The sequence below is a fragment of the Cupressus sempervirens genome, chromosome 5 (assembly GCF_028749045.1).
Source record: "Cupressus sempervirens isolate cs-2001-9-10 chromosome 5, ASM2874904v1, whole genome shotgun sequence".
Lineage (NCBI taxonomy): Eukaryota > Viridiplantae > Streptophyta > Pinopsida > Cupressales > Cupressaceae > Cupressus > Cupressus sempervirens.
In genome coordinates, this window is record NC_143122.1 from 203,781,966 (window position 1) to 203,808,827 (window position 26,862).

Sequence of the window (26,862 nt, forward strand, 5' to 3'; positions counted from 1 at the left end):
CAATCATACAATTGATCAAGATAGTTCTACGCATATAAAGTTCACTTGCAAAATAAGAAATAAGAAATTAAAATTTGTATTACCTTTTTCCCTACCTATTATGAGCCCACTAAAGTGTAAAGTTCAAATTATATGCCCTAGTGCGGTGTATTACAAAAATGATCCAAACTAAGAAAATGACACATTTAATTCGCATCTAGTAATTTGGACTTTGAATAAACTTCTAGGTCAAGGAATTGATTCAACATTGTTTCCTCATGACATCACCCTCAGACAATTTCATACACGCTTTCTTATTGCTCTCAAGGTTTACCACTAATGAATTAGTCCATCTATGAAGTCTAAATGGGAAATTAACTATCACAATTCCACAAATTCTCGAAGGCATTAAAAATCACTTGTCCATAGGCCATTGAGAGCCATCCTTAAAAGAATCCAAGTATACTACTATTTGGCTTGAGAATCTTTCTTGCAGTGTACAAAAAGTTAAGAAAATCCATGCATGGCAAGGCATCTACTTGTAAAAAAATTGTAGTGATCCTAAGAGAGATCATGAAGATTATCTTCGTCATTTGAGAAGCGATTACAATGTTGTTGAATAGCATCGTCAGAGGTCTATTTGAAATCTTGGAATACCTAGGGCTAGAAGCCACACCACCAAGACAATTCATTCGCTAATCCCTAAGAACCCTGCCATTAGAGGAGGATTGCAGAGTGCAATCCATAAAAATCGCATGATTTCACCAAACCAATTCACTATCAAGTTTACCAACTTTATGACCCATTTGTTGAGGATAAAAGCAGAGTGACCAAAACCATATTTAACTTGACAGCCAGGTATTTTGTTACACATGAAACAACTCTCAGGAAGGCCTTCGTTATTTATGTAGTGCATCCACAAGCCCTCTGAGGAACTGATTCGGATCATATGAGTTAAAGGCTTGGATGTGTTGATCATTGCAAAAATTATTGGAAATACTTTTGAATCATTGAGAGATTCCTGATCTATTTTGATAAATTTTATCTTTTCAAGAAATCTAGAGTTCCCCAAAATTGAATTAAGATTATAAGTTTGCAGCTAAATTGTGATAGAGGTTATTTGCACATTATCAGGGTCAAAGAAGGGTGACCAAGGAGCCATGAAACATCCCGATCTTCCAAAGTACACCATGGAAAACCATTTTGAACATGTTTGAACCATTTGAGGGGAAAATAACTTGAAAAAAGCCACAGCAAGGAAAATATGAAGAGAATCATATTTCCTCACTCATAAAAAATGGCTGCAATTAAAATGAGAAAGCTAATTATTTTGCTTGATAAATTTTTATTTTTATTTGAAATTAACCTCTATTCTGTTTGAAGATTCATTACAACTTGGATCATTTTATTTTTAAAAAGTTAAAGATGGACTAAAGTAATACATCACCATTTTCATATATGGTTAGAGAGACAAACTTAACAATGTAAATAATTATTAACAAATCATTATGTTATAGTTGAATTTCGTCGTACCAGGCCATTCAGAGACCTTTATTTTTTATAAAACAAATGTCGGCATGGTGGTGATAGTGTATGTCCTTCAGCATGAGAATAAGAGATCATTATGTTATAAGCTTTTACAAACCAAACCCCCCTTATAAAGGTCTAGTAATTATTTTATTTTACAACATGATGATGGTGTATGTTCTTCACACTGAAAATAAAAGATCATTAAACTTTATAAATCAGCTTTGTTTAAAGATTTAAAAATTCTTTTATTTTTATAATAGAAATGAAGTGGGTATGATGGTGAATGTGTCTTACAAAATATGAGTTCATTGTGTTATACAACCCAGGCCATTGAGCGATTTAGCAGTTTCTTTTATTTTTACAATAGAATGACGTAGGGAAGATGGTGAAGGTGTGTGCACTAAAAGAGGCAAATTTGAAACTAGAATGTTTTGGGGTATCTATGCCTATAAAATAAACCCCATCGGCCGTGGCCTAAAAATTTACTTTATCCTCATTAAATGTATCTCCCAACTCCAACATTTTAATAGAAAAAATTTACTTTATCTTTTTCTATACAAGCAAAATAGAAAGCATTCAGTTCCTAAATGCACTTGTTTACAGCCAAAATTTTCTAATCCAACAATTTTATACTTAAATAAATTCATAATACCTAATTTCAAATTTATTATATATGTATGAAACCCCATCTCTAGTCTGATAGATTTTAAATATGCGAATCTAATGCTATCCCAGAGAAAAAAGAAAGCTTCCAAATGATACAAGGCTTTAGAATGCCTACTAAAGGCTGGAACGGTACAATTATCAAAGTAGTTACATGACCATTAAAACATTCATGTCACTTCATGGATGGATAGAGTATTCAGAATTTGATGAACAGATTTACTTATCTTATTACATCCGTAATTCTGGTTTACAAAACACAGCTCACATATCTTGGTAAGGGGGCACGAGTAAAAAGATATTAATGATCCACTTCATGTGTACAAGTCTCAGTTTCAAAGTATAATTAAATAAGTCAATAAAAGTATAACCCTGATTTTCTGTATGGCGTGAATTCAATAAAATTATATTTCCAGGGAACCATAAATCTCCATTTCATCTCAGAATTAAGAAACATTGACCCCAGCATCTGAGAGCAAGGAAGCAAGTTCTCCATTTTGGTGCAACTCCATAGTATCTAGAAAGCAATAAAAAACAGCAGTTATGACACCGGCCCTGATTTTGACAATTCTTGAGCCACCAGCATGCAAAAAGGAGAGAATTAATCACACTTGGTACAGATAAACCTTAGCAAACAAAATTACAGTAAAAGCAGCACACTGAATATGCTGAAGAATTTGAAACACGTACTAAGCAACAGAATACTCTTCGTAATTATTAGAAGCAAATTCTTTTAGAGCATCACTCAGAAACTTGCATAAGTTTAAGATAGTGAGAATTTAAACTTACCACTGCAACCTCCAATGTGCTTTCCACCTGCTTGGAGAAAAAAGAATTAGAATCTCAATAGATGCAATACTCTCTTGTAAAAAACATGTCATTCATTAACAGTTACAGTCTTACAAGCAAACCAGTTTTGGGGTTTGAAATATTGAAAAAAAATTCGGTCAAATCATCATCAAAGAATAATACCGAAATGTAGTAGTGGTTTCTTCAGCAATTGGAATGGTAACATCTACAGAAAACTAAAGAAAATAAACATGAAAAAACAAACCTTTACAAGCAGTCAAAGTAGCAAAGCAAGAACGTGAATAACTCCCAAGAAAAGATCATCAGATAAGCAGCAGTACCAATGGGAACCAAAGCCATGTTCTAATTTTCACCAGTCACCAATTATATACCTGTGTGTCAGGTGAAGGGAGGCTAGAGAATAGTAAGTGTGAGGTAAGAGGGTGGGGTAGAAAAGGGTATATAGTGGTGATTTTGGTAGGAAACTTATTTACAGATGGATTCTAGGCCATGAATGCCACAATCCACCATACCAAATGTTATGGTAAATCAATGTTGTTGCTGTAGTTGTCATAAAACATGGGAGATGAAAGCTCCTTATATGGATTTACAAAGACGATATTTCTAAGAGAAATGATCGTGAAGTAAATACAGAAATAAAAACTATCTGAAACTAATGACTAGCTGAGATGACCATTAAAGAAACATTACAATATTCTAATACCAAAGGCCAAATGTAAGCTTGTAGAAAGGAGTAAGACCTTGTAAAATATATGGATATATCTTCAAAGCTATAAAATATATTTGCTATAAACAATCATGAACAAACTTAATCTGCTTAGTCATTGAATATTCGTATGATTTTTTTTGTACATTAGATCACTTAAAACACTGTACCTTTGGAAACCTCAATATTTGATGCAAAAGCATCGGAGTCCACAGGAAATCCTGCATAGCCCAAAACAAAAAAATATTCAAGTATGTTCATTCCATTTTAGTGTACTTTCAGTTAGTTTTGGTGTTTGCTTCAACAGGTGAATTTCCAAGTTGAATTTTGGTCAAATGTTGGTGGTGCCTTGTTAAATGGCTTAATGGGTATCCATGGTTTCAATTTGGAGAAAATTGAGCCAAAATCAGTAAAGTTATAGCAGATTGAGGGTTTGGCCTCCATCAGGAGCAAGTTGTAGGAACAGCTGGTTCCAGTAATCTTTGGAATTGTCAATATAATAAACTTCCTTCTGAAATTGCCAACCAAATTCTAGCCCTTAGTTTTTTGCAAAGTTCAACCCCACCATGGTGAATAGCGAAAAGAGTAGCATAGTTTCAAGTTATGTGGAATTTGGTTAAAAATTTAGTAAATTTATGGAGGATCAGAAGTTTGACTTTGGGCAGTTTGCAAAACCACCTGAACCACTAACTGGTTTATAGTTTCTAGTACCTAGTCGCACCGAGAAGTGCCCAATTAGCGGTTAAGTTACAATTTCTTTCTTTGAGCCTAATGAAGCAAGTTTTCTTAGTGTTGACATTGTTCCTAATAAAGCAAGAACCACCAGCAAGACCTTGATACTAACAAGTTTTCAACATGTGTCTTGTTGAACAACCGGAATACTAAGACGGGAGGGTGAATCAGTGTTCCCTTCAGATCAATTCATTTAAAGCTTTCCAAATTCTTCTTATATTTCATATAAAGGAAAGAAACATATAATCAAATGAATAGCTGAAAAGATATCACAGGCACAAGAGAACATCAGATTTTTATCGTGGAAAACTCAAATGGGGAAAACCATGAAGAGGGTTAACTCTAAGTACAGTATAACTTATACATGGTCACTGCCTAATAAGTAAAGGTGTACTGCCGGATGGCTCACTGCCCTAGAATAAGTAAACAAAATGAACTATTACGATTGCATCTGACATATGCACAACATCAATTCCTTTAAAGGACATACATACCCTTTAAGAAGATAGCAAGAAATGTGTATGTGAACATGCGAAGGACATGCAATAATATTTGATAGAAACAAATGTGAATTGCGGAAGTGCAAATGTGCGGGAAGTCTATTGTATGTGCTTCAAAGCATAACATCAATTCCTTGGAAGCACATTGATGTTGTGCTTTGAAGCACATAAAATAGACTTACCGCACATTTGCACTTTTGCAATTCACATTTGTTTCTATCAAATATTAAAATTCCTTTGAAGCACATACAAGAGACTTACCACACATTTGTACTTCCGCAATTCACTTTTGTTTCTATCAAATGCTTTGAAGCACATACAATAGACTTACCACACATTTGCACTTCCGCAATTCACATTTGTTTCTATCAAATATTAAAGTTCCTTTGAAGCACATACAATAGACTTACCACACATTTGCACTTCCGCAATTCACATTTGTTTCTATCAAATATTATTGTATGTCCTTCGCATGATCACATACACATTTCTTGATATCTTCTTAAAGGTATATATATTGTTGAGATAATGGGTGTTGCACACATTGCATAATATTGTTATATTTTATTATGTAATATTGCACCTAGATGGATGTGCAACATGTAAAGATTCTCATGGGATATACTTGATGAGTTGTATTGTAACATTGTGATAATATTTCATGTAAATATTTAATAGAGGAAAAGAATTAAATTTCCAATATTAAATGTGGAGTCCATGGGTTAGGTAGCACATGGTTTATGTAATAACACTTGGTGGTTTTGTGAGACTTGCTACTATATCAGCAGCCACAAGGGTAGTTGTATGACAAGATATAAGGCAAAAAGAGAAAGAGTTGAGCGGGACAAGGATTGACAAGTTAGCCAAGGGAGCATTTGTGAAGGTTGGAAAGCATGGCATGGGATGTGCGGATTCATACTTGTTCACATGGATTGTTTAGTAGTGGTTATGGCTTTGAAGGCTTCTATGGTTGTATTGCGATGGTGTTTTTGCTGAATAATACATGAGGATGGATGCTTTTGGAGCCTAAGTTTTTCTCTCAATGAGGGTTTCCCAAGGTATATCTTGTGTCACATTTTTTTGTGAGAATGTTGTTTGTTCTCTTGCATGTGGATTTCAGTTGCATATTTATCTCAGCTCTATTATGGGTTATGTGGAAACGGTTATATTTTTTGTTGCAAGTTTCCTTACACACACACACACACACACACACACACACACACACACATATATTTTATTTTTTATTTTTTTTATTTTTGTGGGAATGTTGTTTGTTCTCTTGCATGTGGATTTCAGTTGCATATTTATCTCAGCTCTATTATGGGTTATGTGGAAACGGTTATATTTTTTGTTGCAAGTTTCCTTACACACACACACACACACACACACACACACACACACACACACACATATATATATATCCCAACATCCAAAATGACCAAACATGCTTCTAATGGTAGTTGGCTATAATAATTCTTTACACATTTCATTCCAAGAATACCATACGTTTTTCTCTCATAGGTCAGTCAAAACACAACGATTATTGATACTAACTTGAAATCACATGTCATCCATACCTTATCCTTGTCCCAAAATCATATAACCAAAAAACATCTGAGAGAAGAAATGCGAACATTTGATAGCATGTTTTGTTCTGAAGGATCTAAGCAACTGGTAAAACAACCTTTCGAGCTAAGTAGCAATCTGATTGAAGCACCAAAAAACATGAAAACTTGCATATAGAAGCATCTAATAATCAAAAACATGTCAAAATCTCATACCCATAATTGTAGTCACAAAGCAACGTCGACCAAAACAAAATCAACAAAATCAATTAGATTTTGAAATCCATAGTAGTATACCTTAGCAGAAGTATGTTGACATCAATGACAACCATTATGGCAAGAGCACAACATTCTCCTTCATCAATGACAAAACTGCAATAGCACCTAAGGACAACAATGTTCTTAATGGACTGAAAAGATCATATGAAGGATAGGGTTAGTGATGGAATCAATTTAAAACCCCCAATGGCGATAATGAACTCCCCCTTTCAGGCTAAGTGGCAATCTGATCGAAGCACCAGAACACATGAAAACTAGCATATCGAAGCATCTGATAAACCAAAACACATCAAAATCCCATACCCATAATTGTAGTTGCAAAGCAAGATCAACAAAATCACTTAAATTTTGAAATTGGTAGCAGTATAAGTTAGTAGAAGTATGCTGACATCAATGACAACCATTATGACATGAACATAACAATCTCCTTCGTCAATGACAAAATTGCAATAGTGCCTAAGGACCACAATGTTCTTGATGGACTGAAAAGATAACATGAAGGATAGGGTCAGTGGTGGAATCAATTTAAAACTCTCAATGGCAATTTTGAAACTGCAATTGATTTCAATAATTAAAGATAAAGAGTTGCAATTGTAACTACATTTGTTTACAAAACTTCCCATCTACTATGGGTAAAAAGAATTTTTTTTATCATAACTCTTTAAGGAAATTATACACCCTATCCCTGGGTATCATGTTTGTTTCCTTCCTTGGACTTATCCTACCCTCTACAAAGTACATGATATATCATGATTGGGTCAGTTTGTTTAGCATTCTAGATTTAGATGAGTTCATTTCTTATGATTGCCTTCCTAGCAGGAGTCCACCTAACTCTTTCCTCCCTGATTCCGATTAGAGCATGGGCTAATGTCTCATCATCCTTGGGTATGGAACAATGTGAATTGTCAAATTTGGGCACGTTCTTTATTAGAAAGAAATGGATGGGGTGACGAGATTTCTTCCAAGGTGTCATTTGGGTTCTCATCCTGTTCCCAATTAAACATTGCATTTCAGTTTTCCTTGTGAACAATGATGAGCCCAGGCTTCAATGTCGAACCTAGTGCTCTGATACCATATGTAATGACCCAAATTCCTATCCTTTAATTAACTTCTAATTATCATTCAAAAATGAGAAAATTACATGTTCATAAGCAAGGAAATTGGCTGTTATAATAGATTAACTGTTTCTCGGAAATATCATAGCTAACAATGGTAAAGAGAAATTGAAAACCAACTGATGCGTACATGAAATAGAAAGATCATTTACTACTTGATACACTTAAATATCTTTTCATTTACTTAAGGAAATAATGCAACAGCAACATAATTAATTACACTTCTAACTGAATTTAAATGCACATGAAAGGAAATAAGAGACTAGTTAACTGCATTAGGCTAAGAATGTAATCATGATCTGTCTTGTGCAAATCTTGGCATTGGTGGAGAGGAAAAGCATTGATAGAGGCTTAACCACCCAACCACGGACCTAATGTATCCCCTCTCACTCTCAACTAAGAAAGGCCCTACCCTGTACAGAAAACAACACGAGAACACCATCTCATCCTACCACTTGAGCATCTTGGAGTGTCAACCACTCAGCCAGCTAGACCATGGATTCCCTCCTAACATCCTATCCATCCAACCGGTGGCTATTCTGACCTCTAGTGATCACAACAACATCAATTGCCACTAATCCTATCTAGGAATTTACATGGACACTGTGTGCCCGACCACACATGCTCGACTCAACAACACATTCCTCAACGATCCACCATGAGCTGACTAGGTTATAGTTTTCTAGAGTTAGCTCTACTTTATGATTCTCAATCTTGCAAGACATTCCCACACAGTCCATGACTTCATGACTTACATCTTTCATCTCAGCCTTACTCGGTTGTCCTTGATGATCATTGATGTACCCATTCAACAATCATGGTAATTACAATTTTCTATGTACAGAACAAGTTTCCCCATTCCTCAAGGGGTTATTAAATGAGATTATGAGACTATTCCCTAGTTCAAATCATGAATATCATGTTAGAAGGTACACTGCTTAGAGGTAAGCCCACCAATCTCAGAAACATACAGATGATTAATGTCTTTGTACTTGCAGCTTTCCCAGCCAATCAATACATAAAGACATATTGAACAAGGCCATGATATATTACAGCAAGCTTCAGCTCTCACAAGGCCGTTCGTATTTTATATCAGAACTAGTTATGCAATTTCATATCATGCTATAGCAGATCTTTCATAAGAAATTCAATAGTACTTGTAGACCCAATAACTTTCAAAAAGACCAAACATGATATCAAATAAGAGCATTATGAGAAACCTGAGATGCAACCTGATGAGTATGAGATTTGTAAGTATGATGTGAATGATCCAACTGTGAGCTGATATGGTAGAGGTCACTCAGAAATGCAATACCAATAAGATATTCTCTGAACTATTGATGATTCTCAATCACTACCACTAAGGCGGTATCGTACTAACAAGGCAATATTTGCAGAATAATGAGTAGTAAATGCAAGTGTACCCTCTCTGAAGCAACCTCTGAATGGTTGCGATTGGGCATCTTATAAAATGAGGCTTGGTTACTCAAAAATGAGTCTGATCAAAAGAGTTATGTGCATGGAAAGAAAGTGCAAGGTGGCAAACAAGACTTGCAATCTCGAAATAATGAGTAAAACGAATATGGCCAATGGACTCTAAATAATAATTCATTGACATAAGATGGAAATAATAATTTACTTCTCATGTTTTACTATAATGATAATTATTTTATTTACATATATTTGTATGTGTTACACACACATATACATACATACACATAATATTCCAAATATACATATTTTTATGCATACATTGTATTTGAAGTATAGGTATACATACACATACGTCATTTTTTAATATACGCATACATACATATAGATGTACGTAACATGTACAGATGTATGCAAACACCAAGGGTACCATTATACGAGAACATGTATGACATTACAAGAAGGATTTGAGATCGACTCATTTCTCAAAGGTACCAATTATTTTTTTATTCGCTTTAATGCTCAAGTGAATATTTATATATCATATTAAGCTTGTTGACCTAGTTAGTTCATGGTTGATACTTGATGTATGTCTAATTTGTCCTAGCTTGCATTCCCTGACCATGGTGGTTGAGATTCATACTTGTTAGCTTTGGTAGCAAGATGCTACTCTCATACCCAATTCCCTTTCTATCAAAACTTACCCACGTTGTCGCACTACCTACAAGAAGAATCAGCATGGTGAAAGAATACTTCCATATCGTTCGACTAAAATTAGTTATCATAGCTAATAACCAAATTAATTGTTATAGTAGGTAATTTGACTAACATCTTCCTCTTCATATGAAACATAACAATCAACAAATATTTCCATTCATATGAACTTCAAAAATGAGTAATTGATTTAACTAATCACTTGAAATATCAATGGTTAAAAGATATTTTTTAAAATCAACAAACTAGGGGATGTAACAAAGGCAATAACCCCCAATAAAATGTTCGGTGTTCAATTCCTAAGAGTTCAAGAGTTCTAGCAATAGGCAAATCAGATTTCTTTGAAAGAATCTTATTAAAGCAGTAACCATGATCCAAATGAGACTAATTCCAAGTTCTTGGCAATTTGAGATTTGATTGTTAAAGCAAGCAAGTGCTTCAAAGGTATGTAGGAATTGCCAATAAAGTTCTCAATGGGTATTAAAGCATCCACCAAAGCTAGGAACACTCCAAGTGTTTTGGAGGAACATCTAGATTTCAAATGACAACACAAGGCTAAAAGAGATGAAAAGAATGGCCATCATTCAATTCCAAAAAAGATGATCAATGGTTTAACTTCTCCTAAAAGAAATATAAAAGAAATAAAAGAATGGAAATCATTCAATTCCATGATGGACAGCTAACGATATAACTTCCAATTAATTGTCAATGTTATATTACCAATGGGTGACCATTGCGGCACTACCTAGTTAGCTAATTTCAGAGTTTGTTATGCTGACATCTTCAATACCATGTCCCTAATAGTGGTAGATCTTTCTTTAGAAAGGCTTCATGAGGGGAGATTTTGAGACATTTTATGGTTGATCAGATTTTCTTTTTCGTTGCCCAATATTGAGTCTAGCTGTAGGATTGCAGATATGGACTTCACTGAAATGGCTTGGTAGGGTATGTTTCATGGTATTGATTTCAGCCCATTCAAGTATTCCAAGCTTAGTATTTGATGATTACTTTTTAAAGTTCAAGTAGAGGAGAGTGCAATTTAGACATGTCAATTTCATGGTTGCTGTTGTCCTACATTTTGTGGTGACAAAATGTAGGTAACAGTATGAAACTTTTTCAAACTAGTTCGCATTTCTCTAAGCTTATTTCATTATTTAATTGGTTTGTACTGATCAATCAAACAACACAAATTGATATAATGAATCATTTTACTGAAAGCTTTCGTCAAGTCTTTTTTGTTTTTCTTTCTGTCGAGCCTTTGCTTGATTTTTGAGGCCTTCATTATCTTTTCTTTGATTTTGAGTTTGCGTTTGTTGGTTTTTTGTACTTTGGTTTTGCTCATGTCATGTCTTTCATTTTTCCCTTCGATTTGGTCCACCCTAGAATATAATTGGAGTTGTCAGTCAAAAGATATGGTCATTTTAGTGCCCAAAAAGTAGACCTTTTTGATGCAACAGCATGAATTAAAATTATCATGTTATATTTTTAATTTGGCATTCACTTTTTGAAAAATATAACTTAAATTCACTTTATCTTATGTTTTTAAGTTACTTTATCTTTTAATTTTTCATTGAAAGTAACTAGAGTGCACTTTATATTATATTTTTAAGTTGAGTTACTTTTTGATTTTTCACTTAAATGACTATATTACCTATATAGTTCAATTTATTTTTTTTGGCATTTACATCAAATGCTCTAGAAAATATTACTTTTTAAATGACATTTACATATTATATTGTTAATATGATATATAAATATAATTTATGTCCCATTTAAGTAATATTTTAACAAATTTAAATTGACATGTGCTTATTAAATCGCTTAAAGTCATCAAAAGTGGACATTTTATATGTCATTACATGTAAAATCCATCAAAAGTGGACCTTTTACATGTCAATACATATAAAGTTCAACTTGGAAACATAAATCCATCATAAGTGGACCTTTTCCATGTCTTTGCATATTTAAGTCATCAAAAGTGGACCTTTTATATGCAATTACATGTAAAATCCATCAAAAGTGGACATTTTACATGTCACTACATATAAAATTCAACTTGATGGACCTTTTTAATGTCATTACATCAAAAGGTTATCAAAAGTGGACCTTTTTGATGTCATTGCATCAAAAGGTAAGTTTTTATGTTTTTGCATCTAAAATGTGAGATGTAACTTAAAATATGTAATAGCACCCAAAAGGTTCGATTTTGATGACTTACACATTTTAAAACATGCAATTAACCCAAAAAGGTCCAATTTTAACCAAAAACATGTTTTAATATGTGCAATGACCTCCAAGAAGTCTGATTTTTAAGAACATGTCTTTGCCATCCAAGAATCCAATTTTGGAGATTGTGAGAGATTTACTTGATGGTTTTGCATGAGATTTTCTCCAATAGGGTCATTTTTTGCTTGGCAATGAATTTTCTAACATCAAGAATGGATTTATCTTACTAAAAAATGTTTTTACAAACTCACATCTAGAACACGTTTTTTGAAAAATCAACAAAAAAAATAACTTTAGGCTCATGTTTTTGCCCAAAGAGGAATCGATTTGGCATTTTAAGTGTTTGTCATTGCATTGTGATACACATTTTTTACTTTAGAAACCAAAACATTTTTGTTTTGTGTTTTTCTTTTTTTCAATCACGTTTTTGCTAAAAATGCCTACAAAATTGAGGTTTTTATCCACTTTTTTGCATTTTGATCCATGTATATACATTTGGGGAAGTTGATTTTGCATTCACAAGTCAAAAATGACTCAAAGACATGCATTTTTTAGCCACGTTTTTGCAAAAACGGTCCAGATTTTTGCATAAAAAAGTCGTGTTTTTGTTCAAAAACTCAAAAAATGGCATTTCAGCCCATACATTTGGATCAAGAGGGGTCGTTTTTGAGTTTTAACTTTTAATGCATGCTCGTCTTTGGAGACCACGTTTTTTGCCTTCTCAAATCAAATTTGACACTTCATTGCTCATTAATATTTGTTGAATGCAAGTACGGAAAAAGTCATTGTTTGAGAATCCAGATTTTGAGGAGAATTGGTCTTCAAACTCTATGATTCTTGCTATTTTGGCTCTTTAACCTCCAAGTAAGTGGACATTTTCAAACTTGCTCATCAATTCATACTTATCTTGCTATTTCCATGCACATAATTACTTGATGATTGCCACTTGTTGAAATTTATGCCATGGAAAGTGCATTTTTCCTTTAAAAATGAAGAATTTGTTCATTTTCATGTTTTTGGTTCTTTCCCAAGTTCCAATTTCGAATTTGTGTGTTTAAGTGTTTTGCATCTTGGCATGTTTGAGTCACTTTCTAAAGGTACGTTTTTCTTTGTGTTTTTGTGTTTTGTGCTTGCTTGCCAGTTTTCTCCAGTTTGGAGAAATTACAAGTTCTTTCCTAAGAACTTGTTCTTGTTTCACTTCATGCGAAAGCATCATCACATTCCACTCCCATCTTCCATGTCACAACACTTCATATCCCATCTGACAAATGCGATTACATATTTTTCATCTCATTCACCATCCACACATGCATGTAATCTCATTTTTCGCTCATCTCACTTTTTATATCCATTTGCACGACACGATTACATGAAATGTCTTATGTGTAATTGAATCTAAAGGTCCCATTTTGATTAAAAGTAACTTTTTGAAAAGTCAAAAAGATGTTATTTTCATCTCCTATGTACTTTGACTTCCCCTTTTTACCAAAAGTGACTATAAAGCTCATTATCCCTTTTCCATTTTCCATTTCTATTCCTCATGCATTCATGCCTCCATGAGCAAATACATGTTTCCACATCTTTCCATGTTTTTATCTCTTGTTGCATGTTGCATTTACATGTAATCCATTTTCCATTCAATGACATCTTGAAAGCTTGTCACTTTTTAAAAGTCAAAAAGTTCTCGTTTGCACGCATTCTCGTGTGCCAAAAACTTTACTTCTAAAAAAAAGTGAAAGGTGTTGGTGGAAAATTACTCCGAGTTTACATCCGGACATCATTAAGAAGGTTTTCAAAGTGTCAAAGAATCCAGAATGTGTCAATCTACAAAAGAAAAATTTACGGGAACTTGAGCAAGAAAAGTTTGATCACATCAAGCTATCAAAAGACGCAACACCGTGATCATTAAGGTGAATACAGTGGCACAAAATACAAGAACTCTCAATCCTTTTATTATCCGAGATAGCATCGCCAAGTACAAGGCCCTTCAGAAAAATTGTTTCCTTCTCTTTCATCTTTCTTTTTCTTCTTTCATGTTTGCAATAGAAGAGGATGTATTACATGAAAATATGTAATTACATGTAATGCGAGTTGCATGTGTAGGTAAAAATGTAATGTGAGTTGCATGTAACCTTATATTTTCTCTTTTAGTTAGACTAGGTCAAAATTGGTTGAGTTGCTCCCACTTTTTCCTCCACCTTTTTCTCAACTCCTATGCCTATATCAACAAGTGCCCCCTCATTGTAAAAATCATCTTTTGTTGTACGCAAATAAGCTTTGCCATATTTGTGCAAACATAACTTTGATTGTGTAGTATGAATTTGGGAAAGAAGTGAATAAAAGAAACAAATGAATTCGAAGCTTTGTCTAGAAGCAATTGTGATAAAGCAAATTAGAAGCCTTGACTATAATTTGTGCCTATTGTCTTTAATTCATGTTATTATTGTGTGCTCAATAAAAGAGCATAGTGATTTAAGAAGCAATCGGAGCCAAAGCTTTGACTGGGAGTGGTTATGGAAATATATAGCTAGAAGCTTTGTCTGTAGCTTATACTTTCTTAATTCACAAAATAGTTAAGTTATTCTTACTTTTATGAGTCTGTGTGCCCTAATTGTAAAACTTTTCCATATAGAAGTATGATCGGACTTAGAGCCAAACTGGTACATTTTCAGCTAGCCTTTGAGTTAGTAAAGGTTTATCGGTATCACTGTTTCCAGCTCTTGATAGAAGTGTAGTTAGAGATTTGTTGGGTGGATATTTTGCAACCGACAGTTTTGGGTAAAAATCCAATTGCAAAATAGGATGACTAGCCACAACATGTGAGACAAAGTCTCTCCTACCTTAAAGGGAAGGCTCCCCTTCTCACCGTTCCTTGGATCAACTCAAGGTAAGCAAGAAGTCAAGAGATTTTATAAAATGGGTGTTACCAATATCCTTTCTTCTTATCTTTCAAAAAAAAATCCACTTACTCGTGGAGCAAGTAATGGGCAAGGCGAATCTCCAACTACACTTCTATCAAGAGCTAGAAATAGTGATACCGATAAACCTTCACTAACTCAAAGACTAGCTGAAAATGTACCAATTTGGCTCTAAGTCCGATCGTACTTCTATGGAGAAGTTTTACAATTAGAGCACAAAGACTCCTAAAACTAAGAATAACTTAACTATTTTGTGAATTAAAAAAGAAGTATAAGCTACAGACGAAACTTCTAGCTATATATTTCCACAACTGCTCCCAGTCAAAGCTTCGGCTCCAATTGCTTCTTAAATCACTATGCTCTTTTATTGAACACACAATAATACCATGAATCAAAGACAATAGGCACAAATTACAGTCAAGGCTTCTAATTTGCTCTATCACAATTGCTTCCAGACAAAGCTTCAAATTCAATTGCTTCTTTTATTCACTTTTCTCCCAAATTCATACTACAAAATCAAAGTTATGCTTGCACAAATGTGGCAGAGCTTTCTTACATACAACAAAAGATGATTTTTACAATAAGGAGGCACTCTTTTATATACGCACAGGAGTTGAGAAAAAGGTGGAGAAAAAAGTGGGAGCAACTCAACCAACTTTAACCTAGTCTAACTAAAAAGAAAATATAGGATTGTATGCAACTGCATGTGCAACTCGCATTACATCTTTACATGTACATGTAACTCACATTACATGTAATTACACATTTTCATGTAATATATCCTCTTCAATTACAAATATGAAAGAAGAAGAAAGAAGATGGAAAAAAAGAAAACAATCCTAAAGGGCCTTGTACTTGATAATGCAATCTTGAATGATCATCGAATCGGGAGTTCCTATACTTTGTACTGCTGCATTCACCTTAATAACCATGGTGTTGCGTCTTTTGATAGCATGACTCTCTTTGCTGAATTGTCCATTGTCATTTAAAAGCTTGATGTAAGGCAACTTTTCTCACTCAAGCTATCATGAATTCTCCTTTGTAGATTGGCACATTCTAGAATCTCTGACAGTTGAAAGCCTTCTTGACAATGTCCGAATGTAACCTCAAAATAACTTTCCATCAACACCTTTTCTTTGAAGTAAAATGCTTGGTGCATGGGAATGCGTGCAAATGGAGATTGTTGATTTTCAAACGTGACTTGGGCTTTCAAGATGTCATTGCACAGAAAATGGATTACATGTCAATACAACATGTAATGAGGCATGAAAAGTGAGATGACATGCGAATGTGGATGGAGGATGAGCTTGCATGTAAGTGCGGATGACGGATAAGATGAAATGCGTAATGACACGGGAAGTGGAATAACATGTATTTTCTTATGGAGGTGTAAGTGCATATGGAAGGAACGAATGCAATGTGCCTTGAGGTGAAGTGAACTTCATAGACACTTTTGAGGAAAAGCAAGGTCAAAGTACATGGGAAAACGTGCACATGACATTTTTGATCTTTTAAAAAGTGTCTTTTAGTCAAAAATGGGTTTTCAAGATGGAATTACACATAAAGCTTTTGTTGTCTGGCAAAACAGGTAGTTAGACAATTACCGGTGCAACAACAGTTGTGTTGTTTCATTGGCACCGTTTCGGACATTATAAATATTGTGGAATCTTATGTATTTTGGCATCATTATCATTGTATGGAATATCATTTTTGTGCATGGAAAAGCATTTGATAATGAATAGTATTTTGCATTGATTATATGTTTTCTTTCCTGTTTGCCACAGGCTGAACATTTGGTGTCGTTGCTAGTTTGAATTCGGGGTAGTATGGAAGAACGAAGATAAATGGGAAGAATAGTATAAGACAACTGAAAGACAAACGATGACGGTGAAATAAAAAAATTTGAAGGAGAGCACAAGGTAGCGCAAAACTTTCATATTTTGTATCACATAGGCCTAGAAACTTCCGTACAGAGGGAAGCCACAGATAACGGGATTATGACAGATAGTGTGTGGGATGATATGCACGTGAGCCCCACCACTAACAAATTTTTAGACCAACTTCCCTGTCTAATCGCACAAGCCCACGTGGCACAGAAGAGATGCCGGGAGGAAGTGGAATGCGAGGAACGTCGTCAGGAGATTGAAGAAGTTCTACAAGGAAAGAGATGCATGGCGACCGAAAACTGAACCATGAGCAGTTGCGTCGTGGTGTCAAGGGCACTTAGAAATTTGTAATTGTCACATAAATCGACACATGATGTATATAGAATAAATAAATAAAAGAGTGTTCTATTTTGATTTTGTTTTATAATGGTACTATATGCCAAATGCCCAATCTTTTAAATAAAAATATGAATTTGAGAGAAGAAATCAACGAATTACAAATTGTTTGTGGCGAAGCCGAGCAACGGCAGAGAATAAGACAACTCACCCATTGAGGGGCAACCAAAGGAATCACCTAGTGTGGTGGTCGTAGCGAGGTTCACGAGAACCAACGAAGAGTGCCTCAGTTCACCAGAACGGCGAGGACGAAGCAATGAGGAGTTGCTCGAGGAAACATAGCATCGATTGGCAGTGCTTGAGGAGACAAAGGAGCAATTTTCACATTCATCACGTACACCACTACGAAAGCGAACCTGTGAAGAAGTAGGAGAAAAGGCGATGCCGACAGATGACACCAGGGCAAAAGGAAGTGCTGAAGCGGCATTGCATGGTGGTTAAAGTAACCCACCAAGATCAACTTCTAATAGTTCAGCAACACGATCTAGTGGTAATCAAAAGAAAAAACTCCCGAAGTTCATGGGCGACGGGAAAGAAGATCTCGTATGGCATTGCCATAAATGTGACATGATATGGACTGCCAATGCAGTCACAGATGCGGATGAATGGCTGAACCAATTTCCCGCCAACTTAAAGGCGTAGCAATGGATTGGTTCTCCAACATGGACAAGGCAAAGATCTCCACATGGGATGATCTGAAGAAAGAACTCAAGCAGAATTTCGACTGCTCCAAGATGATAATGAGGTTGTAGCAAAAATCTACAACTGCAAACAAGCTAAGGACATAGTTCAAGCCTACAATTGAAGGCTTAAAGATCTTAGCCAGATGTGTACTCAATTGGTGGATGAACTAAAGAAACGCTAGTTTGTAGAAGGCCTCCGCAGAGCGTTGAGAAGAAAAATGAAGATAGTTCCGCCTACGTCCTACACCAATGCATACAACCCTACCCTAAATCTAGAAAGTGAAAGTAAAACAGCAAAGAAGAAGAAGAGAAGTAAATTTTCATCCTCCTCCAAGAGCGATGAATCCTCTAATGAGGGTAGCAGTGCAAACAACGAGGAGCCCAGTAAGAAAGTACAAGCACTTCAAAAAGACTTAGAACGGATGCGAAAGGAATTCAAATCCATGATGGGAACCAGTGGCCACACGGAAGAAGGAGAAATCTAGTGCACGGATTGCAAAGAGAAAGGTCATTCAAAAGAAGCGTGTCCCAAAAAGGCGATGTGTGATATCTACCAAGTCTTAGGGCATTCTACAAAGGAATGTCTGTTCAACATGAAGACTAGAAGCCAACAGCTATTGTTCACACAGGAACAACCATCCACGTTTGGTACAAACAATGAGACCGAGGGCAACAATAATGCCACATCCAGCAGCTACCGGAACAATTGCCGAGGAGGATGGGGCGGGAATGACAATAGAAATCGAATACAATATAATTCAAAAAGAAGGCCCATAATCCAATGCTAGGCATGTAACCAGTGGGGCCACTTTGCTAGAGAGTGTTCAAAGAACGACATTCCACAAAAATTATATCGATGGTGTGATCCAGGGACCATAAAGATGCTAATTGCTCGAAACAAGTAAATCTCATTAACATTGACGAGGAAAAGGTTCTAGTTGTCACCTGCAACCAGGCTAAGCAAACCACCTATCTTGACCCCCGCACAGAGAAGCAAAGGCTACAAGAGGCACGGGAGGATGTAGAGAAAGCAATGAAGGCTACAAAGGATATTAAGGATGTTCCTCAATGATCAAGGGGAGAAAACAACTTAGTGAATCAGATCCTACAAATGGAGGTGCTCGTTAGAGTTCAAGACCTCTTACAAGTAGTACAACTAAGGATGACATTATTGAATACCCACGCACACACAACAAACATGAAAGGACAGCCAACTGTACCAGGAGGGTCTGTGACAAATTCCATGTTGCTGACAGTAAGCAACAACTGTCATCCGGCAGTGGTCGAGATGGGAATCCTTGGAACCATCTTGACGGACACCATCATGGATGGTGGGTTCGAGGTAAATGTTCTTCCTGAGGAGACATGGAGAAAATTGGGAAAGCCTACCCTGTGGCCATCCACATTCAATCTACTTAGCGCCGACCAGCAGGAGATAAAACCCCTGGGGACCTTAGTGGCTCAACAAGTAACTATCAAGATGCAGCCATTTGTGCTAGATTTCGTAGTAACCCCCTTGAAGAAAAAGGGATATGATGTCATTCTTGGAAGACGATGGTTGGTGGAGGCGAAAGTAAATCACAACTAGAAGAACATCCTATCAATGGAAAGTGGAGGGCAGAAGTTTGTGATTGATCTCCGAACTCAAGTGGTAAGTGAAGAGATGGCATCGTTGTCCGAGTCCGAGTCAAACGGAGAACACCAGACAGATGAGGGAAGAATGGATCCAAACGAAGAAGGCGTTTTAGAGCTAGAGGAGTGTTCAGAGAACAAGAAAAGTTCAGTGAATGGACTTTTTCATTGGCAGATGGAAGACTATGAACTCTTCCATACATACATGTTGGGCGTCGAGGAACCCAAAGATGAGGAGTTATTCCCACCACAGTTTGTGGAATACAGAGAAGGAAACGCGAAGATAGAGTCCCACCCATTACTTTGAAGGAAAAGAGATAAGATACGAAGAGTCGTCCATAGAGGTTACTAATCTTGGAGATGCGGAGAATCCAAGGAACATACTCGTGGGAGACAACTGGAACCCGGTACTGAAGGTTGCGGCATTCAAAAATTTTCTAGAGTACAAAGATGTATTCGCATGGACTTATGAAGATTTAAAGGGAATCCCACCAGAGATGTGTGTTCACCACATACAGTTGGTACCCAAAGCCAAACCTGTGCGGAAATGCCTGTACAGAATGAATAAAAACTACGCAGCCTGCATAGATAAAGAAATACAGTGCATGCTGGAGGTCGGCATAATATTCAAAGTTCAAACAAGCGAGTGGGTGTCACCTATTGTGATATCGATGAAGAAGGACGGGATCCAAATCTAGATATGTGTGGACTTCCGATGCCTCAACACGATCACAATAAAAGATCCCTTCACAATTCCGTTCACCGACACGATTTTGGAAGAAGTGGCCCCACACAAGATATATTCCTTCATGGATGGATTTTCTAGCTATAACTAGAGCTCCATTGCTGAGGAAGACAAATTGAAGACTACTTTTGTGGTGGAGGATGGAGTGTATGCGTACAACCAAATGCCCTTCAGATTGTGTAACGCAACTATCACATTCCAGAGGATCATTTTGCACATATTTGACAAAATGTCAGTAGGCAACTTCTACACATTTCTGGATGATTGGTCCATTTTCAGTGGACAAGACAACCACTTAAATGCACTTCAGGAATGTATGGAGAGGTGTCAATGGGCAAGGTTGGCATTAAATCCAAAGAAATGTCGGTTCATGGTTCCTCAGGAAAAACTACTTGGACATATTGTTTGCAAGACGGGACTAAAGACTGACCCGGATAAAGAAAGGGTGATAGTGGAAATGGAAGCCCTGACGGACATATTGGAAGTCAAGTCCTTTCTCAAACACATTGGGTATTACAAACAGTTATAAAGAACTATGCTAGAATTGCTCTGTCCCTGGACAAGTTGACACGAAAGAGAGAACCATACATCTGGACTTCTGAGCAAGAGACCACCTTCTCAGAACTGAAGAATAGATTGTTGGGAGCACCCATACTGGTGTATCCAAACTGGGTCAAGGAGTTCCACGTCCACACGAATGCATCGAACTTCGCTATCGATGCAACGTTGGTGCAGATTGGTGATCATGGTCTCGATCATCTAGTGTCTTTTGCAAGTCGACTACTGTCAAAAGCTGAGAGGAATTATAGTACCACTAAAAGAGAGGCTCTTGGGATGGTGTACTCGGTAAAAAAGTTTAAACATTATTGATTGGCCACACTATTTACCTTTTACATGGATCACCAGAGGTTGATGTACCTGGTGAACAAACCAAACATCCAAGGCAGAATTAGCATATGGTTGTTGCTACTACAAGAATTTACCTTCACCATCATTATGCAACCTGGGAAGAGTCGTGTCATTGCCAACCAACTCTCCCAAATCAAGTTTGGGGAGTCACCGAAAGGGGTCAATGACAACTTTCCAAATGCACACTTGTTTAGAATCGCCATTCTTCCCGAATGGTACAAATCTATAGGGGAGTATTTATCAACATCCCAATTTTCGAGAGAGATGCCGCTAGGCGAACGGCGGAAACTAGTTCTAAGAAGTTGGGCTTTTAAGCTAATAAATGGTCTTCTCTATAAGATGGGTCCTGATCAAGTACTACAGCGATGTGTAATGGAGGAAGAAGTGCAAAGTGTTCTAAGAGAAACACATGAAGGGCTGGCAGGTGGCCACATGGGACTTGACACAACAGCACGGAAGGTTCTTCTTGCCCAGTTATGGTGGCCCACACTTTACAACGATGCACAAGAATGGATGCTAAGCAGCAACACATGCCAAAGAGCCAACAAACCGCTCAAGAGGGACTTCATGCCATTAAACCCATCCCATGCCCAAGAATTGTTTGAACATTGGGGATTAGACTTCGTCGGTCCCCTGAAGGTGAGTAGGGCTCAGCGCTACCAATACATAGTGGTAGCCACAGAGTATCTAACAAAGTGGGTAGAAGCACAGGCACTACCTGATAATTCTACAATCAACACAACCAAGTTCTTGTATGAACAAATCATCACACAGTATGGTATACCTATTCAGTTGACAAGTGATAGAGGAGGTCACTTCGTCAACCACATGATTAGAATATTGACAACAGAATTCAAAAAATTTCATTCGTTTTCAAGTCTCTACTATCCATGAGCCAATGGCCAGGCAAAGGCCACAAATAAAATTTTGGTGCCTATCATATACAACTCTTGTGGCGTCGAACAGGCTGACTAGGAGGAGAAGTTACCTTCGACGCTATGGGCCTACCGTACTACATTCAAAGTCACAACAGCACATATGCCATTCCAGTTGATATTTGGCCAAGAAGTAGTGGTACTGGCTGAATTTATGGTCTCGAGCATGCAAGTTGCAATTGACAATACACTAAGAGATATGGAGAGGTTACGAGAATGCCTCTACCAATTGAACAAACTAGATAAATGCAGATTAATAGCGCAATGGGCAACAGAAGTGGCGCAGACCCGTCGAAAAGCGTAGCACGACAAACATTTGAAAAGGTCGAGATTCCAACCAGGCCAACTTGTGCTTCGGTACAATGGGCGCAACAAAATAAAACCAAGGAAATTCAAGGCTAAGTGGCTAGGACCATATAAAGTGAGAGAAGTCGGCGAAAATGGATCCATAAAACTGTGGACCTTGGACAGGCATAAAATTCCCAAGGCCATCAATGGATCGAAGTTAAAAAATTTATCAGGAGCAAGGAGGCAAAGTAAGAAATAATCGCTAAATCAACTTAGGTGATTAAAAAAAATTAAAAAATTAAAAAAAAAGGGATGAAGTCTATGGACACTAGTGTCCCGTGGAAGTGTGGCCACGAACACCTGTGTCCCGCAGACGACACTAAGTGTCCTGCGGATGCGTGACCATGGACGGAACCACTGGGAATAAAATAAATCCTGCGGGGTAATATGCCAAGGGAAAAACAAAAAGAAATCAAAGTAGTGTGAGTCTCTTAAATACATACCAATTCCTAAGGTTAATCGACGCAAGTAAGCCAGCAATAGGAGGAACAGAAGTTTATGCCAAGGAGAGAAAGGTAGTCCGCAGTAGCAACATTAGTGTCAGCATAAAGGAAGAGCATCCACAGGAGGAAGTCATAAGAAGAATAAGTGTTGAAGGAGAAAAGGAAGAAGCTATGGTCCATGGAAAAGGAACATATTGCAGGCACATCATCTGCGGGAAGAAAAGAATATCTATAGGGAAGTAGAGGTCACTGAAGGCATTCAACATGGGAACCAATGCCACCAGGGAATGACTGTCGTGGAAGACAGAAAGAGAAAGAGAAACCCTAACCATTTTTTGTGGTTACATTAAAAGACAAAACAAGAGACTGTTATTATGGAGTCTGCAGGAAAAAGAAAGTAGTGGAAAAATCAGTTAAAGGCAAATATGCAAAAGAATGCGAGAGTGTTGGCTTCTGAAGTCCGAGTTGCAGAGCCAACAGCATCCAGCAATAAGAAGCAGAAAGTGAAGGCTGACCTATCACACCTCACAATCCAATTTGAAGGACTGAATGGCAGCAAGTGTCAGAAATGGTGGCAAGAAACTGCAAATACAGATTTAATCAAACAAATTCTGGTACTAGGACAAGTACATTGGGCAAATACGGTTGTTTGAATCAATTTTAAGAACTATGATAGAATCATACGATAGGAACAGCAAAACGAGTACATTTGTTTACAAGAAGCACCGTATAACAGTCTCTTTCAAAACACGGGATTTCAATAGGGTTTTTGACATTCTTGGCCAAGGAGGTCGGAAGGTGGAAAACAAGAATCGCAAGTTGTCACAAGAACGGAAGGAATATTGGGTGAAATTAGTAGATCACGACTTCACACTAGAGAAAATGGAGTCTGTGGTAAAGGGTGCCAAGAGCCGAGGACTACGGAGATATTTTATTCGAGAGAGCCACTAGAGATGTATCATGGATGTAATTAAAAGCAGGTTAACGAGGGCAAGTCGAGCCTCAGATATAGCTTTGTCATAGATTACATTCATGAACAGCATCATGAATGGTACCGTGTATGTCACGGTCCTTGCCGACAGGGTGGAGGAGTTTATGACACTCCAACATCAGACATTCTTCATGCCACATCATGCCATAGGCTGTTTTTTGGAGGCAGCCCTTCATCAAGTTCCAGTCAACGATTTTGAGATTCCATAGAGGGGGAAGTTGGTGCTAGGAGAACCCCCAATATTCTACTGGAGACATTTAGACACAGGTGGAACCGCGGTCGGGCAGAAGAAAGTATTGCAGGGATTAGAGGCATACGAGGACATGGACAGCAGAAGGGAGGAAACCACAGAGAGCAGTGGGGTCGATTCTAAGGAAGAGAGTAACTTGGCAGAAGTTGGCAACGACGCGGTGACCAGTGGGTCCACATTTTTCACCCTGCCCCAATTGCCAACTTTGGCACACTTGACAGCCACCACTTCGCCCATTCCTTTGTTTGGCCAGAGACATGCGCCAGTCATTATGACTCCATCAACAGCCATGACAGATGTTATGCCTCCACAGAGTTTTTCGCCAAACTCAATTGCACTAGCAGAGCCAGCCCCAGAGATAGTAGAGTTGCCAATGCCAAAGCTCGAACCTCGGGTTCAATTAGATGTGATTGGCTTTGACATTATGGTCACCATCTCTTCCTCTTTGTTGGCCGACGCCCAACTAGTTCAACCAATATAGCCAGTTTTGCTGGTACAGCCAACACAGCCAGATGAGAGCATTCATTCGACACAAGCAGCTCAACCCGAGAAGATTGAGGTGATGGACAGAGCTAGTACATTCCTACAACAGCAGTTCCGACTCATTCTTGCAAAGATCGGTCCTTCCATTCAGTCCCCAAGGCATGGAGGGGTATCCCCAGGACCAGCTATCATATTAGACCCACAAGAGGTGGGAGTACCACAATCCGAGGATGCGCCCAAAGAGGAGGCGACATCGGATGTGGACGTGGCTACCGCAGGAGAGGTAGGGATGGATACCAACAGGGAGTGGACTCTCAATGATGTGGGAAAAAAACATTATGGGTCGGATAAGGCTAGATGCAAGGCATACCTCAAAGCTATGCAGGTTGTGATGGAGAAAGGACGCATCGTTGCATGCCAAGCTTTAACTCGTAGGAGGGAATTACATTTGATCTGAGCTTACATTCGGGGGGTTTGTTCTGAGCATTTTCGCTCCTGCTTTGGGGCCAGGGGATGGCCAACAGTGGAGACACTGGAGATGTTGGCTGATTGGGCTACAGAGCCTGAGCTAGGACCATGCAACACTCCGATGGAGAAGCTGGCACACAAGATAGTGGAGTTATATAAAGGCGTCTATTATGCTCATAGGCGTGCAGAGGCAAATAGGGCATCGGAGAGGAACGCAGCTAAGAGATCTGTGACGATTGAGAGGAAGACTGGAGAGAAGCTAGCCACTGACTTGGTTAGCCAATAGGTAGCGTGGGCAGCCAAGTGCGTAGCACTTTTGCGGGACAAGGAGATGGCCGAACAAAGACTACAGGCCACCGAGTAGGAATTGCAGACAGCTAAGGCCCAAGCCATTGACACAGTGCTTCTTCTGAAGGAAGCAGTAGAGGTTAATATGCGGACTCAGAAGGATTTATGTATCTGCACGAATCAAGTGTATGAGTTGCGCTGACAGCAGAGCACTTCAGGGATGCCACCTCTTCCCTAGTTTATATTGTTTCTATGTTGTATGTTGTTGTCTCCTATTTTGTTAGTTTTTGAAGTCGCCTGGAGACGACTTTTCTTGTTTTGAGGGAGATGATGTTGTCCGGCAAAACGGGTAGTTAGACAATTACCGGTGCGGCAACGGTTGTGTCGTTTCATTGGCACCATTTTGGACATTATAAATATTGTGGACACTTATGTATTTTAGCATCATTATCATTGTATGGAATATCATTGTTGTGTACGGAAAAGCATTTGATAATAAATAGTATTTTGCATTGATCATATGTTTTCTTTCCTATTCGCCACAAGTTGAATAGCTTTTACGTGTAATCGTGTCATATGAGTGGATGCGAAAAGTGAGATGAGTGAAAATGGGATCACATGCATGTGCGGATGGTAAATGAGATGGAAAACATGTAATCGCCCTTGTCGGATGAGATATGAGGTGTTGTGACATGGAAGATGGAAGTGAAACGTGATGATGCTTTCACATGAAGTGAAACAACAAGCAATTTCTCCAAAGTGGAGAAAATCGACAAGCAAGCACAAAACACAAAAACTCAAAATAAAAATGTACCTTTGGAAAGTGACTCAAACATGCCAATATGTAATGCACTTCAACACTCAAATTTGAATTTCCCCAATTTCTTCATTTTTAAAGAAAAAATGCACTTTCCATGGCATTGATTTCAACAAGTGGCAATCATCAAGCAATAATGTGCATGGAAATAGCAAGATAAGCATGAATTGATGAGCAAGTTTGAAAATGTCCACTTACTTGGAGGTTAAAGAGCCAAAATAGCAAGTTTTATAGACTTAAGACCAATTCTTCATCAAATCTGAATTTTCAAACAACTTTTTTACTTTTTCCGTACTTGCATTTAACAAAAATTAATAAGCAGTGAAGGGTCGAATTTGACATGAAAGTGTCAAATACATGGTTTCCAAAGACAATAGCATGCATTAAAACTCAAAAACGACCCCTCTTGATCCAAATGTA

At 37.5% G+C, this 26,862-nt stretch overlaps 1 protein-coding gene across 2 annotated transcripts in view; it reads right to left on the bottom strand.

Annotated features, from left to right (window-relative positions):
- Nucleotides 1-2,276: 2,276 nt before the first annotated feature.
- Nucleotides 2,277-26,862, bottom strand: part of LOC149555125 (glutaredoxin-like) — an 81,568-nt gene continuing 56,982 nt past the window's right edge. Inside the window, exons 4-5 of one of the 2 annotated variants that reach the window (XM_089829149.1) lie at nucleotides 2,962-2,988; nucleotides 2,277-2,689 (exon numbers count right to left, since the gene is read on the bottom strand). In XM_089829149.1, the coding sequence (XP_089685275.1) occupies nucleotides 2,619-2,689; nucleotides 2,962-2,988 (98 nt within the window). In that variant the 3' untranslated portion in view covers nucleotides 2,277-2,618. The remainder of the gene's footprint in view (nucleotides 2,690-2,961; nucleotides 2,989-26,862) is intronic. The other variant, XM_089829150.1, reaches the window with a different exon arrangement.